The 16039-nt window shown below is 43.2% G+C and overlaps 3 protein-coding genes across 4 annotated transcripts in view; 1 reads left to right on the forward strand and 2 right to left on the reverse strand.

Moving 5' to 3' along the window:
- The window catches only part of ablim2 (actin binding LIM protein family, member 2), a 94517-nt gene extending 93073 nt beyond the window's left edge, over positions 1 to 1444 (reverse strand). The window contains exon 1 of the mRNA XM_037112556.1: positions 1086 to 1444. Within this exon, the coding sequence (XP_036968451.1) occupies positions 1086 to 1098 (13 nt within the window). The 5' untranslated portion in view covers positions 1099 to 1444. The remainder of the gene's footprint in view (positions 1 to 1085) is intronic.
- Positions 1445 to 4024: 2580 nt separating this feature from the next.
- zcchc4 (zinc finger, CCHC domain containing 4) lies at positions 4025 to 14448 on the forward strand. Of its 2 annotated transcripts, none has more exons than XM_037113203.1 (13): positions 4025 to 4230; positions 4611 to 4729; positions 4829 to 4911; positions 5150 to 5422; positions 7435 to 7515; positions 10843 to 10915; positions 11540 to 11690; positions 12578 to 12678; positions 12932 to 13053; positions 13568 to 13643; positions 13736 to 13787; positions 13898 to 14045; positions 14176 to 14448. In XM_037113203.1, the coding sequence occupies exons 1-13, from the start codon at positions 4143 to 4145 to the stop codon at positions 14255 to 14257; spliced, it is 1449 nt and encodes a 482-aa protein (XP_036969098.1). In that variant the 5' UTR covers positions 4025 to 4142; the 3' UTR covers positions 14258 to 14448. The 2 variants fall into 2 exon arrangements, with proteins under 2 accessions (XP_036969098.1, XP_036969099.1); XM_037113204.1 differs by having other exon boundaries at positions 14179 to 14448.
- Positions 7506 to 9831, reverse strand: LOC119027766 (tripartite motif-containing protein 14-like). The gene is made up of 3 exons (XM_037113205.1): positions 9629 to 9831; positions 8645 to 8775; positions 7506 to 8242 (listed from the first exon to the last, which is right to left on the reverse strand). The coding sequence occupies exons 1-3, from the start codon at positions 9700 to 9702 to the stop codon at positions 7635 to 7637; spliced, it is 813 nt and encodes a 270-aa protein (XP_036969100.1). The 5' UTR covers positions 9703 to 9831; the 3' UTR covers positions 7506 to 7634.
- Positions 14449 to 16039: the final 1591 nt, after the last annotated feature.

The following is a 16039-nucleotide window of genomic DNA, read 5'->3' on the forward strand; positions in this document are numbered from 1 at the left end:
AGATAGATAGATATTTTGAAGTCTCTTCAAAAGCACTTTGTGAATGCTAGGACTGAGCCACAAAATCAAATATCACATTATTTTTGACTGAATACCTCAATATAAATATTGTGACAATATTGTAGGGGTTGGTCATTGGTATTTATAGATATAATGACTAACTGGGTGAGGGCAAATGTTAGTAGAACTGTCCGGTAGGTCCAAAAAATGACCTCACTTTCCTGTAAGGCAGCCTTTAAAACCTGGAAATGACAACACATAGTCTCACACCAGGATAATGATATAATACCAATATATCACCCAGCCTTGTTTGAGCCAATGGCATTTCCTTATTAAAAACCTGAATTTCTGTCAACTCGGTAAGCAGCACTTCTACGATCACTAGTTCTCGGCGTGGAGGCTCTCAAGGGTGGAACTTGCGTTGGCTCGAGCATTTTATGTGTATTTATTTGCATTATGTAAAAACAAACAGTGCAGCGCTGTCGCTGCAGGACAGTACATTGTTTTTAAAATGAACACCAGCCTCGTGTCACGTTGGTCGAATCCTCCTTGGGGGGAGACAAAGCCAGGTGTGACAGCAGCCTGCCAGGAGTCAGGCCCTGCTGTAAACAGCAGCCGTGCCCCTTTAAAACCAGGAGCGACTGCAGAGGAACATGATGAACAAGGGGGCCACCAAACCCCACTGTGGGCACGACTACATCCCTTGTGACATGACATGAATTTCTACAGGGACAAATCTGAAACTGTGTCTTAACATCAGACAGCATCACATATTGTGATGAGATGCTGCAGCCTGCATGAACAGACACGGAGTGACAGGGTAGTAGTCCTACAGATTGTAAATGCACAGTAAACACATCATTTTTCACAGGGGGAATGCAGTTTTGATGCCAAAGCGGTGTGGAAAAATAGGACCAGAGCAAAACACAGACTCTGCTGATCAACACACACACACCTCCGCAGGAAGATGAAACGTATGTAACTCTGATTTTACTCCTTGGCCTATTAATGAAGAATTGACCCAGTTCAAGAAGGTGGGGGGGGGGGGGAATAAACAGTACAGTCTACAATGAAATGGGTCTTACCCGTGCTGCTCATGGTACCACTCGGACGTCCTCCTCTCCAGTCAGATGATGCACAGTAAACAAGCCCACTATCCACATTGACAATGCATGGATGATGCGAGCAGCCGCAGCGCGAGCACGAGCCTCAGTGTGTCAGCAAACAGAATGAATGCAGGGAAATGTTAACGAAAGGTGGTGGTGGTGGTGGCGCTGACGGGGGTGGGAGGGTGCTGCAACAGAGCCCGGTTGTCCCTGGCTGCCGAGGACGCGCAGTTCGCCACACACAGCCGCGCCGAGGAAGACAATGTCCCGCATACACTGCAGGGGCTGCGCCGCCTCACCGTACGGGCACTACAGTGCAGGTTGGGTGTGGGCGCGCGGTGGAGGAGCGCGACCGGAGTCAAGCCAGATGGAAGGTTAAATGGCGTTTCCGGTGCGGTGTTTCAAAATAAACGTGTTTCTGAACGTTCCACTTCAAAATTCAAATACAGTTCAACTTATCTTTTATTCAACCAATTAAAACACCAGATATTAACTATTTAGTGAAGCATGTTTGGTTTGAGAATAACCAAGTCAATTACATTTATTTACCAAATTAAATACTATACAGGCCATACTTTGCACAATTACTGTTTTAAAGCTGCTACCTCTAATATTTTCATAAGTTTTTTCTTTTGTGTGTGTATATATGCATATATATATTTTTTACTATATATTACATTTGGTATACTTTCCCTTTCTTACTTTGCACTATTTTTTCTCCTGACCTGAGGAGAAAGCCATTGTGTATAATGGCATATTGAAATAAAGAGAAATATTCTATTCTCTTCTATTCAAGGACTTTAAATTAAAATGACAGAAAAAACAGATCATTTTGGCTGCATAATTAAAATTTTGCATGTGTTTACAGGTTTCAGAGAGTACCACTGCATATGAGATGAATTGCCTCCAGTGATGTCACTGTACCCAAGTTATTGTGGGTAATGTAGACAAAAAGGTTTGGGAAAGGAAGTCGGATGTGTGGAATATAACAGGTGATGTTCTGATCTAGTTCTAGTTTTGGTCATTTGTTTTCAAACTGTCCAACAGCATTATAGGAGGGAAACGCTAGTGGACTGCTATTAAAAAGCTTTGTCTTTGGGGTCAGTCGCTGGCTCTGCTTGGTCGGTCATGAGACCTTGATCACATAATTTGATTTCCTCCCAAAAAGGATTATATGCAGGCATCGTACAATATATAAATAAACAATCCTGTGTGTCCATGCTTTTAATTCACACAGCAGCAAAAATAGTGAATGCACAACTGCAATGAATATGCTGCTTTGGAAAAAAGAGATCTGAATCCACTGTATTCATATGCATGACTTAGGGTTACTCAAGGTAAGTTCGGGCAGAATTCAAGAAAATCATGCATCTGTTTCAAAGCCAGGTGTTTCTCAGAATCAGAACTCCTTCATTTGTCCGGCAAATGGGAACATTTCTGTGTCACAGCAGCAAAAAGACAGTAATGTTACAAGTAACAATAATAACAGTAAAGTAATAGTACTATAATAATATACTATAATAGTAATAGACTATTTGATAAAAAGGTAAGACATAGAAATGGACTCATATACATTTTACATACATAATATACCATATAAAAGAAAATAGAGTGAGAGAAAAAAGATATTAGTGGGCTATTATTAGTTAATTAGTCTTATCACTTAATTCCCAAACCTTTATGCTTTGACTTTGAAAGAAACAACCCAACGCTTTCGGTCTTACGCTAAGTAACAGCGGGCATCTTGTCTCCGCCTTGCTTCAGCATCCAGCAGGCTGCTCCTGAACGCAGCATCCTCAGGCTGACAGCGCCACTGCCACGGCAGGGCGGCACGCGCGGGAACTGTAGTATCTAAGAAGGAAAACACCCATTCTGATGAGCAGCGTGCTGCTGATGTTGGACTACAAGCCAGTTGTGTAAACAAAATGCATTGTGACAGACACTGGCAGCGACAGAGCTGCATTTTCATTTTCTGAAATGCCTCACGTTACGCAGGGCGTTCACTGATTTTGTATTTTTAATCGATTGTGAGAAGCGATGATGAAGGTGTTTAATATCATACCGCTCAGTTCGTTTCAGTTATAATCCAAATGAACTGGGTCAGTGATTTGTACAAAAAAAAAAGCTTTTGAGGAAAGGAAAGTGGATGAAGATGACAAAGCTTTCAATGAAATATAATACACACAAATGTTTTGTTTTTTTTTCAGATATGACAAAGCACTCAGAAATAAGGTGGTATTTCGCCAAAGGTAGCCTTTTCTTCTCTTTTCTTTTGTTCCTTCTATTCTTTTTTTTTCTTTATTTTTTTCTTTACTGAAATGTATCATCAAACCTACAGACACGACTCAGTGGTTAAATACTGCTTTGTCGTGAACATGTACGTCATGTAAAATGATTTAAACTTAATACACACATAAATAGCTACTTTGTAGTTGACATAGTTGTTATGTCACTGTTAACAAGCACTGAAATATAAATTATTGCTTATTGCGAGCTTAAATTGCAGCCGATGTTGATGAACCTTTACAGATGCTTAAAAAACGGTTTACAACGCATTTCAGTGTTTGCTAATGGTGAAACAACTATTAATTCAAGTTTAATTATGCCCTAACTATAAATGTACCTTTTATCAACATAGTGTTAAGTGTTAATTAATATATATGGTTTTTTGTTTTGTTTTGTTTTTTGAAAAAAATAAAAGCATTTATAAACATTTATAACTAGGCAGATAACGTGTATGAAGTTAGTTCATCCATTGAAATCACGAAAGCATCGATAAAACACTCACTTCCAAATGTAGCTCTAATTTTCATCAAAACCAAAATATAAAACAGTGCCCAGTCTGGCTGAATCACCAAATCAATGTTTTGATTTATGGCCAATGAGATTTGGCTGCGACAAGATCATCGTGACGTCAAATGTACGCGACTCGAAACGGCATGTCTAAAGATCCATGCGTGGCTTCCACTTGTCCGGTGCGCCTCTCGTGTCAAACAGTTTAAAGTAAAGTTCGTTATTTGTGTAAACCCCAGTGACATGGATGCGACCGACGCTAACGACGATACTTTTGGGATAGACGTCATATTTCCAGACGGCGATAAAACAGCGCCATGTTGTCCCCACGGTAAGTCTACATCTACAGCAAAACTCCGTTAGGAAATACGCTATATTTCAACGTTGCTTTGCCTTTCAAGAAAAACCTGTACACATTTTGCATGTTTGTGTAACCATACGAATGAATAATGTGTTTTGATAAATTCGGCGTATATAAATAACCAAACAAATTTGCATGCCAATAAGAATATAAACTAAAAATGACTTTACCCTCCATGCTGCCATGGTGTATTTTGACAGAGGGATGTTGCTAATGTTTAGCCATGCTGAAGCTAAACACACCCAGCCTCTGCACTAGTGAGTGTTTGTGTGTGGCATTTAGTAGTAGAAATGTGGCTTTAGGGTCACACCTAACGGAATAATAATACATGTCTCTTGTGTTTTTATCAGGGCCAACTTTGCTGTTTGAGAAAGTTGGCAAAGGGGGCGAGAAAGGAAGGAGGTTTTACGCCTGCTCAGCCTGCAGAGACAGGAAAGACTGCAACTTTTTTCAGTGGGAGGATGAAAAGGTAGGTTCGCCAGAGTTCCGATGGTCACTCGTATAACAACAGGCCTGATACCTTACTGATCCATTGAACTCATTTCATTTGAATTACTATGCCTTAAAGGTGTCTGAAGCCAGGCATTTGGCCAGAGAAGAAGTGAACCAGTCAAAAAGACCTCTGTTCACCCAGAAGCAGTACTGTAGCAGGTGAGAATTCAACTGCAGCTTGTCGTGGCCTCCACTGAACAAGAGGCTTGCTTATGGATGCTTCATCCAAGATGTACACTATATAGCATGGTCCTACATGGCTGTCTTCCGACTGTTTTGCAGGATTAACAGGATTGAAATCTCAAAATGACATCACCAAATTCAGAAACCCCCCCCCATACAAAACGTGAACTATTTGACCCAACCCTCTCTCAAAGATCTATAACTCGTCCCTCAGGTTCAAAAAGTTTGCCTCGCTCCCGCTGGACGAGATGAAGTTCTGTCAGGATTGTCAGCTTCTCCTCCTCCCGGGAGAGCGCGAGGCCCACTCCAATCACAAATCCACGGCCGTCACGGCGGCTCAACTGAGGCGACCCAGTGTGCTGCTTCGTCCTCTGGCCAACAAGAAGAGCAACGCCCAGTACCTGTTCACCGACCACAGCTCCCACTTCCTGCTGGACACCCTGGCTGCTCTCGGATACAGGAAGGTGCTGTGTGTGGGCACGCCCAGGTGAGAGACGTACGGTGTATATAAGTTTGATGATTACAGATAGGTTGCCATGCTGCCTTAAAGGGTCAGTACACTATTCTGTCTATACCACATTGATAATTCCCGTCGATGCAGAGTGGCAGTGAAAAGGCAAGACAGGTGTGTTTTACTCTGTAGCACAACACTGTGTGGCACAAAGTCTTGAGAGAGAGAGGGAAAAAAAGGCTTTTGCAATGTGCTTTATTGAGCAAAATCCCTTAGGTAATGACATTGTCTGTCTTCAGTGTTGAGTGGCTATTACTTGTGAAGCGGAACCAATCGGATAGTGCTGTGGGCGTGCCACTGAACGACACTCGAGAGTGTAGCAGTACATAATCATTGATTTTATTTATTATACTATACAGAAATACAGGATAGCATCAGTAGTATACAGTAGGGTTTTCTAAAATTCACTAACAACTGGTTTTCTTTCAAGAATCAACATTTTTATGAGGCTTGATTTTATTTCCACTGTCATACCAGCAGATGATTGTTTTGCAATCCATCGATCATTGTAGGATGGCCGTGTCTTGATTTAATTGTCATCGCGTTCAACGTATTGTGAATTGTATCGTGAGTTACTGCTGTGATTCCCACCCCTGCTCTTTAGGGCTGACTGTATAGTTGTGACATCAAAATCTCTTGGAGGTCCTGGCGTCTTGTTTGAAGGCACAGTTAGTCTGAATAATAATAATAATAATAATAATAATAATAATAATAATAATAATAATAGAATGCATTTCCCCAAGGATTCAGCGCAGTGCTTTCACATTGGGATATCACGATTACCCAAATAATCAATTTGATTTTTTATGTTGAGGTCACGATTTGATTCTCGGTTTCTTTTTTTTTTTACGTTAAACACAGATGGCCATGCCGTTTTTTGATTAGTCTGGAATCACTGATTTAATTTCATGATAACTCATTCAAATTTTTAATTCTCATTTCAAAAGATGGTCTACATGGTGTCATGAGTGATATAATCTCCATTATTTGTTTGCAGTGTAGCACGCTAAGGCCTTACAATCGAATTTATTAACATTATAAATGCAACAATAACTTGTTTCACCAGTTAATTGGAAACTAACTGTAAATAAAAGAGGAGAAGTCATAGAGGGATCCTGCCATCTAGTGACTCTATTGCAGTGTGCACTCTGCTACTACTCCCCTCTTTTTCTTCTATGAGCTTCTTAGATGGGGCGAGTTTGAAAAGGACTGGATTTTCTATTTCCCAATCATCATTAATGTGCGGTACATGCGATGATGGTCATGTAGCTCTGTGTTGCTCCCGGAGGTCCAGCAGTCTGTTGTTAAGGCCACTAAATCTGCACTGCTCAGACCTCCAGTAAATTTAAAGGTCACATGTCTGATGCTACAAATACGCCTATAGCGCTAGTTATTGCTTTGGTGCGAGCTGAATCGGGTGGGACAGGGGAGTTGCCTGCGTTAACTCTGTTTTCTCAGTCAAGTCATAAAGTTTATGATGCCTGTGGAGATCCCCGCCATATTTGTGGTGTTGCCTGTCGATATACATACACTAGCGTTGCTTACAATCTGTGGTTTTCTTGCCTACAAACACGAGCGCTGTTTGTATAACTCACCGGTTATAAACGATGAGTATTTCCACACAGGTGATTTCAGAGAAGCAGGAGGGAGGTCAAAACCAGTTTATAGGCACATGGTGTCTTTCCATTGGCTGCAGCTTCGGGTTAGAGGAGGTAACGTTAACTTGCCGAGCTACAACGTGGACGTGATGGCGGGAACGTGGCTAAATCCTCGATCCCACCTTCTGATTTTGAAGGCTGAGATCTCGATCAGTATCCAACTTACAATCGAGGTCAAGACGCCCCTGCTTCAAGTATTTATACATCACCTAGACAGAAAATCTCACTTTCTACAGTATTGGGCCTTTGATTAAATGGTCAAGTTAGACTGGTTTTATTTCTTATTTGTATTAAATGTCTGATCATTAACATTGTTGCTGTTTGTGCCAGACTCCAGGAGCTGATCAAGTTACGAAATCTGGAGCAGAAAAACGAGCCAATCAAGAGCCTGCTGCTGGACATCGACTTCAGGTTAGTTTATGTCATTTACGTCTTCTTTGATTTAATGTCGAATGTACGTGGGCATAAAAGATCACAGACATCGTTATCAGTAGAGTCCACCTCACTGTCTGTGGAGCGTGGCCGCTGTATCATGGAGCATTGAGATGGCAGAGCTCCAGGTGGTTTGGCCACATCTGGTTCTCCGGCGGTTTCAGGAAGCGTACGGCGGGGTACAGGGGCTCGGTGAACTGGTGGTGAGCCCTGTCAAACACCTGCGTCACAGCTGCAGAGAACCTCTGCAGGACGACCATCGTGTCCGCGTCGTAAAACATCAGCTGGCCCTTGTTATAGTTCACCCACACTCCGACCTTTCCCAGCGGCGTTTGCCCGACGCTCTGGCACGCCACGTGCCGGTCGTTGTGCCAGGCGGAAAGGCGGCCGTTGCGAAGCTCCACGCACCACGAGTTCCTGTTTCGGCCCAGCTTGGCGCCCTTGTCCCGGCCCTTCCTCTCCAGGCTGCCGTACGCGACGCCCACGGCCCAGGCCGCGCAGCAGCGGACGTCGACCTCCCAGTAGCTCTGCGCAGTCGGGACGGGAGAGCGGCCCAGGGCGCAGCACACCTTATCAAACTGAAGAGGGTGCTCCGGAGCCGAGCGAGCCGGGCGAGCCGCGCCTGAGAAGAACACGCCCCGCCCCTCTGAGGTCACTGCGATCTGGCCGTGGCAGGTCTGCTTGTCAATCGCCATGGGGCAAGAATCTGAAATTTAAACCGAGAATGAATTGATTTACACTTACACTTTGATGACATTTGACCTGTAGCCACGCAGCCGTGCTCACATAAACAAAACCTAAATCCTGCAGTCAGCTGTTTGTTCACAGCAGGTCTGAATAACAATAGTTCATGAATCTACACTTCTGTTTTTGTGATTTGTGTTGGTAACCTCAACTATATAGTGATGTGACCTCTGTTTTTAGTTCATATATACTCTCAGGTGTGTTTCTGATTTTTAGCCAAGAAGATCAACACCAAAATAGAAACGTCTACTTTATTCTCATCTGCCCAAATGAACTAGAATTTTCTCTCTCCTAACTGCCCCTAAATGGGTCAGCTGGTCGAAGGGGGATTTCTATAATTCAGAAATAATAATGGCATCAGTACCTAAGAGGAGAGTCTTCCTCTGCAGCTGAGCTCTCAGGTTCTTGGAGATGGAGGATAATGTCTTCAGGAGCCTTTCAAATCGCTCTTCGTTCAGTCGGATTTCCTGCTCAGAGGCGTCCGGCTTCTTGGGACTGGAAGAGCGATCACAGAGATGATAAGAAGACCGAGAGGTGTGAAGACATTTTAAGAGCATTTCGTGTGCCAGTGCAGTGTTTTACCTCACACTCTCAAGTGGGCCCTTGAGATAAAGATAAACAGAAATCCTGAGTAAAACAGCAGGGAAGCTCTTGAGTTAAATATATTTTTTGTGCACAACAACTGTCGAAATCAAACCTTTCGGCCTTCCCCTGGTACCGGGGTCTTGCTCAGAGCTCTCTTGGTGCTGCTGATGTTCTTATTGACCTGGTCCTGATGCTGCGTCCAGTTCTTGAGAACCTGGTCCAGTCTGGTCCTGGTCCGTCTCAGGTCCAGCTCCAGAGAGTCCAGGACGGCCTGCTCGTCCTGTTTCAGAGCGCACCGCATGCTCTCGAAGCGCTCTCGGACCCGCTGCTTCATCACCTCCGTGCTCCTCTTCAGGGAGGAACAGAGGTGCCACAAAGGAGTTATTTTTCTGTTTGTCATCAAGTTATTTGCAGTCATCTCTGTCGCTGCCTCAAACTTACAGAGAGGTCAGCCTTGCGCTTCTTCAGAGATTCAATGTGAGCCTCAGTCTTGGATCTTTCTGCCTGCAGCTCCTCCATACGTCTGGACAGCTGCTCCTGCAGAGTGCAGCGTTATAACGCAGTCACATTAAAGTAAATCAGCGTAAACTTTGTTAATCTCACTGGTGCGCACCGTGTAGACTAGGAAATATTTTGCGTCTCCCATCAGTCCAGTGACAAAGCCATCCTGCAATCACCTGGATGCCCTGCTTCTATTATTTTTGTATTGCTCTCTGGAAATCCCCCTGTCGTGCTGCACCGCGTTGCTCACTCTTGCGCTTACCTGAGAGGGCTGTCCGGCGTTCGCCACCTTCCTCTGTAGCTTCGGAGACCGTGGGAAAGGCTGAACCACCTCATCGCCGTTGCCGTCCAGCAGCGCGAAGCTCAGTCCGTCCTGCAGTGCACCAGGGGCGCCTGCAGGGGACACTCCGAGACCGCTCTGTGCTGACTGCCCATTACCGACAGAAAATGCCTTTTGTTCTGCCATTTCTGAGAGAAAAAAAAACAAAAACCCCACACGTGTTAAACTTCTACCTGAGATATCGCCTCTTTTTGCAGTGTCCAAAGCATTTCTGTATGTTTGCTGTAGAGAAACCAGTTCTTCAGGTTGTTGGAAAGTCTGTCAAAACCTGCCTGTTCTGAGTTCATGCCAAGCTTTTTTGGAAATATCCAGGAAATGGTCTCATTTTTTTTTCTGCTGCATATTTACTAAAAACCAAACAATTGTAAACCGTCTCTTTCACAGCTTTTTCTGTATGTCTGGCAATCACATTTGGCATATATACAGCGGTAAATTGCCATTTTGTTTTTAATGCATGTTAACTTTAGGTGGCTGTGGCCCAGGGGCAGACCCAGCGTCTTGTTATTGCAAGGCTGCTGGTTCGATTTCCCTGTTCTTGATGTCGGAGTGGGCAAGATACTGAACCCCAAAACTGCTCCTGATGTGCTGGTCGGCACCTCGCACGGCAGCCGCTGCCGTCAGTGTATGAATGTCTATATGAATTATGCATCTAAGTCGCTTTGGACAAAAACATCTGCCAGATGCCGTGAAAGTAAATATCTGTGGAATCAAATTTTAAACCTCGACATGCTGTCACGGCAGGAGATCCGTAACAAACATTTAAATACAGATTGAATTGTAGCTTTGTTAAATCAGGTTTTCAAACAGTTCTTACCTGAGGTGTCTCTTTGCGCTGTGTCTGCCGTTCAGGCCTGTAAAGAATGTGCAGGGCAGCAGTTGCAGAGTGGGTGTGTCCCCGTATTGCAAGCTTTAACCCGCACCACACGCTCGCACACTTAAATCGTTACCTGGATACACACCTCATGACCCACTGTGTGTTTGCTCACGTTGTGTGCATGTACAGTAGATGTGTCCAAACCTGCTGCTGTTTCCCAGCCCATGGTTTAAACGAAGCGAACAGTCAATCTTTTAATAAAAGTTACACGATTGTTTAATCTTTAATGCTTTTTTTTTTTTTTTTTTTCCCCATGTTTCAGATATGCTCAGTTCTACAGCCAGGATGAGTTCTGTCACTACAACATGTTCAACCATTACTTTTTTGATGGCGAGGTAAGGGTTTGGTTTCCAGGTCAGTACATTAAAGTTTGATTTGCTGCCGTGAATCTCGATTATAATACTGAACCGTACGATACGGAACTTTTTCTCACGCATTTCTATCGGAATTGGCTCTGAGTGTGCCTGTGAGAGAGGGCTGGTGTATAACCGGAGAATACCCGTCAAACATGTGAACAGTTCAGTTTGGCTGTGTGGAGTCTGGACAGCCGAGCAGATAACGCCCTATCAGATCAGTGAATCCTCAGTCTCTCTCCCAATTTTCTTAAAACGAACCAGTTCAGAAAAAAAACAAAAAAAAAACATAAAAACATCTCCAGGACAGCTGCAAGTCCTTGCCTGCCCTTTTTCGGTGGTTATTCCCAACTCTATGAAAAGACACGCAAAGCCATAGAAGACGAATTGGCTCCAACACAGATCCTTTGCACTCGCCACAGATAGCCAAGAGGCACTGTTATTGTATTCTTATATAACTACTTTTTCTTACATTATACACCACACTAGTAATATGACACGTAGTTTGTTTGTTTTAGATTGTAATACTGTTGCTTGTTTTGTCTCTGAAACTACAAAGGTATGCGTCAACCTGTGGGCTTAACTGTATCTCTGATTTCTCGTCAGGCTTCCAGTAAAGTCCTGCAGGCCTTCCTCACAGAGTCCGACGGGGATAAGGTGGTGATGGTGGCCGACCCTCCGTTCGGCGGCCTGGTGAAGCCCCTGGCCAACAGTTTCTCTCTGATCTCGCAGACGTGGAGGAAGCTGCAGAGTCCGGGTCAGTGTCGCTGTTGTGCGGCGTTTGAGGGGTTTATCATTTGACATTTGTCATACATTTCTTGAATAGAGGTTGTTTTTAATCCTTGCCATTCTTTCATCTTTGGTCCATGCATGCACAACAATTAGAGAACATTAGAAACAACTCATTTTAAATGGTCTTTCAACTTTATTTAAGTCACAGTTTGTTTTTAAAAGTAGAATGGATTTATTGTATGGCCAGCAGGTCAGCAGCTAAGGCTATAAATGAAAGAAAATCATTGTATAAAGTTTGCTTATGCAAAAATATGTTCAACAACAGTTACATTTACACATCCAGCAGAGAAACATTAACATTCATTTGTTATATATGGTCATGTTCACTCTTTTGCCAGCTGTGTTTTGGGCTCCACCAGCTCCAGAGAGAAACATCCAGGTCTTTAGCTGCTAAATGTGCTACTGTGTTCACCAGCTAGTCTTTAACGTCATCAGTTTGTTGCTGGACAGGTGGTGTAAGAAGGGATGGGGAAGTCATTTAATTGTCATGACACATTTGCATAGTGAATTGAGAGTTTGTAATTTGACGTACAAGAAAAATATACAAGATATAGGCTACATATATTTATATATACATATGCACATATCAGCCACAACATTAAACCCACTGACGGGTGATGTGAGTTACACTGATCATCTTGTTACAATGCAGTGTTTTGCTGAGGATCCTCCATTACACCATAGATTTTATATCGTCATTTGATCCATTGTTCACACCGTGTACAGATATTGATAAGTGCAGCTTTTAACTCTCATACCAACAAATGTCATAAAATAAAAGCTGTATGAATGATTCTGAAGTGTTGAAAGCTAACAGCCATGTTTTTTTGTTTTTTTTCTTTTTATGTGCAGACAGCGGTAGCGCTGACATGCCCATGATTTGGATTTTCCCGTATTTCTTTGAGCCGCGGATCCTGGAGTGTCTCCCCTCATTTGCCATGCTGGACTACCAGGTCTGCTGGCAGTACATCCCTTTTTAGCTGTTGATTAATACAGATATAATTAGTCGACTGATATTGATTAAAAAAAACCCACTTAGAGACTCAGGAATCAACTGAAAACAAAACTGCCCTGGAGCTGCATCACAGTGGCAGTGATCTCCTGTTATTAGACTATAACGTTACCACAGTACATGCTTCTTCTAGATGCTACATTTTGTCCCTGTGGACTTTTAAACTCTAAAGTGAATACTCTGTTCCCAACCAGGTGGACTATGACAATCACCCTCTGTACAAACACGGGAAGACGGGCAGGAAGCACTCTCCTGTCAGACTCTTTACTAACATTTCACCCGGAGACATCGTCTTGCCCAAGGAGGAGGGCTACAGGTATCGACTGGCTTTAGTCTCTCATATCTAATCTAGAGTTAAGTCAAGTTACAGAATCTTACCACGGACATATCGGTATAAATCAGACCGAGCCCCAGTCAGTTCACCCCGCTGCCGTCTGGCAAGTGATACAGCAGTATCTTCTGTTGCACCAGCAGACTGCAGAGCAGTTAAACTGAATCTTAAATAGACTGATGAACGCTGTCAGATCGTGCTGGGATTCTTTAAAGATTTACCATTTCACTCTTCTTATTAAGCTGATATTACGAATGGAAAAACGTCATTCCGAACAAATGCAAAGAATTTACATTGACTAGTGGTCTCAGACCCTACAGTATGTGATCAAAGAATATATAAATATCCTCACGGAGCGGTCTTAACACATATCGGGGACGCATTCAAGTGCAACTCAAAGTATTGTAGTTTGACAGAGCAGCTGTAAGAGCCACACAGTTAATATGAATGATTTGGAAGTTGTGCTAAACTTTTGCGTATCTTCCTTTCCTCCTGTTAGATTCTGCTCCCTGTGTCAGAGATTCGTCTCGTCCCTCAACAGACACTGTGCTAAGTGCAATGTCTGCCCATCCAAGGTATAACACCACAGCTCAGACGCATTATATTCTGCTTACTCCACTTAAGGGAAATGCTACAACTTCACCTTTCTTCTCCCGTGTGCCTCCAGGATGGCCGAGAATGGAAGCACTGCTCAGCGTGCGAGAAATGCGTGAAACCATGTACGTAAGCGTCGACGCAGTAACATCAGATTCAGTCGTGAGATGCGCATTCAGACAAAAAGCGGCTTCACATTTTCTCTTTTAATTTCCCCCCCCCTCCCCCATCTAAGCCTGGAGACACTGTCAGTCCTGTGGCCGCTGTGCCCTTCCAGACCACCCATGCGGGAAAGCTCAAGGGAAGGAGGGTTGCTTCAACTGCGGCAGCCTGACGCACAAATGCAAACAGTGCCCTCTCAAAGGCGCACACAGGGCCAACAGGTGAGCTCGGAGAACGATCCCTGTGATGGAATAAATCTGTTCACTCCATCAGCAATAATAGTCGACAGTCATATGTCCTAACTTGTTCTGCTGCGTCTGTGTGTCTGTCTGTGCTGTGCCCCCCCCCCGGCAGGCATCGGCCCAATGCCAAGGGTGGATTCAAAAATGTATCCCGGCCTCGTGTCTTCAAGGCTAAAGCTAAGAGGAAGTGAGGAGCAGCTCGCAGAGCAAAGAAGATGGCTGCTCTGTCTGTCTGTCTGTCTGACCCCAGCGTATACGCAGTGTCTTGTCAGTTGTGCAATCTACAGCAAAGAGGTTTTTTTTTAAAAATTTAATCTGAAATGACTGACTGTTCTTGACCGTGTTGGCAGTTGTAGTAGAATAAAGTAATATCAACAGAGAATTTGCCTCGTATCGTGTTTTATTATCTGTCTTTTCAACAGATTTTCTTTTAATCACAGCAGATTTGCGTCATGATTATACAGTTACGCTTCGGCCACCTGATGGCAGTATTGTTCAGGTGTACTGTGTTGCTCCTTGAAGAGTTTGCCCTGCAACTGAATGTATTAAAGCGGTAACTGTTTTTTTACTGTGAGCTCTTGTGTTGATAATACAAGTGTCTCCAAGTAGAGACGTTCATGTCCTTTCAGTGTGGCATGTCAGCACATACAAGCACACACTTTTTATTATATCCTCCAAAGGAACAAGGGCGTGTATTTTGAACAAAATATTTGTACAGCAAATCCTGCTAGAGCTGTGAGCTATATATTGTGTTGTATATCCATTTCCACACAGTAATACCTGACTCCACAGTGCTTCCACTACGATCCCCCCTCCTATAAAAAAAAAAAGTTCTGCTTCATCTGATGGAATAAATCTAAAGCGTATGGGTTATAAATTAGCAATATTTATCTAATAGTTAACCAGTATTAATTGGCCTGTGAGTTGAATGTAACTAACTACATTTACATCAAAATACACATTTATGGAACTTGTTTTTTCCTTCAGTATTTCCATTGTAATCCAACTTTATCCTTCCACTCCCCTGCATTTCAGAGGAAAATATTGTACCGTTTACTCAATCACATCTGTCTGACATGCAATTGCGCAGTGATTACTTTCACATTTTGCCGACAATACATACTTTTTGTTTGGTAAAGTTTTGAATAAAGGAAGTTAACTTGTAGCGGACGCTTTTCACAGTGTGGTTTTAACACTTTTACTGATTTAAAGGATGTGAATATGTTCGTCCACCCCTGGCGGAACCTTGACTGAGAGACAAAACAATCATTGTCTGTTATGTGTGCCAAAAGGAGTGCCATCGTGCCCGTATATTGTCCGGACTGGAGTCCACAGAGGTTTCTGCTGGAAAGCAAGAGCTTCATTTCGCGCATGTTCACGCGGCGCGGTTATCTTTCTCGAGCTGCGGTTTAGGAACACCGTCGGCCATCACACTTCAAAGCAACAAGGGCCCCCTTACATACAGCACAAGTTATTATTTCTCACAGTTTCAAATCTGCAATCTTAAAGGCACAGTTTGTCCAAAAAAAAAAAAAGTGACAAGTCAGTCATTCTGTATCGTTACTTGTTGATGGAAAGTCAGACGAAGTACACAAAACATTTCTGGAGATTCACAGCAAAACGGCGTTGCAACATTCTCCTGAACAACTGTAGTACACGGGGGGCTGCTTGGAGGTAAATCAGGTTTTCAAACTGATTTAACATGATTTTGTTCATGAGCTTGTGCATCCACTTCAGATGGGTTACGCTTTTATAGATTATCAGCTTCAGTCGAGTTTTTTGGGGGGCAAAAAAAAGTAGGTATGAACAATTCCTTATGTTCCTCTTTTTTTTGTTTGTCATTTGTTTTTATTTATTTTTTTATTTTTTAAACAAGTCCTATGTATTGCAGTTGTTTATTGGAAGCATTTTGCGGAATATGAACTTCATCTGACTTCGGCATGGGGCTGAGAAGATAATGATAGCATTTTACT

Source organism: Acanthopagrus latus, chromosome 10 (assembly GCF_904848185.1).
Source record: "Acanthopagrus latus isolate v.2019 chromosome 10, fAcaLat1.1, whole genome shotgun sequence".
Lineage (NCBI taxonomy): Eukaryota > Metazoa > Chordata > Actinopteri > Spariformes > Sparidae > Acanthopagrus > Acanthopagrus latus.

What these genes read in the sequence shown, in the direction of transcription:
- zcchc4 (XM_037113203.1), top strand. Translation starts at nt 4,143, where the DNA reads ATGGATGCGACCGACGCTAACGACGATACTTTTGGGATAGACGTCATA. An exon ending in TTCAGTGGGAGGATGAAAAG is followed by an intron (nt 4,730 to 4,828) that starts GTAGGTTCGCCA and finishes TATGCCTTAAAG; the next exon opens with GTGTCTGAAGCCAGGCATTT. An exon ending in CGAGAAATGCGTGAAACCAT is followed by an intron (nt 13,788 to 13,897) that starts GTACGTAAGCGT and finishes CCCCCATCTAAG; the next exon opens with CCTGGAGACACTGTCAGTCC.
- LOC119027766 (XM_037113205.1), bottom strand. Translation starts at nt 9,702, where the DNA reads ATGAGGTGGTTCAGCCTTTCCCACGGTCTCCGAAGCTACAGAGGAAGG. An exon ending in ACGCCGGACAGCCCTCTCAG is followed by an intron (nt 8,776 to 9,628) that starts GTAAGCGCAAGA and finishes TCGCTCTTCCAG; the next exon opens with TCCCAAGAAGCCGGACGCCT. An exon ending in GAGGAAGACTCTCCTCTTAG is followed by an intron (nt 8,243 to 8,644) that starts GTACTGATGCCA and finishes TTTAAATTTCAG; the next exon opens with ATTCTTGCCCCATGGCGATT.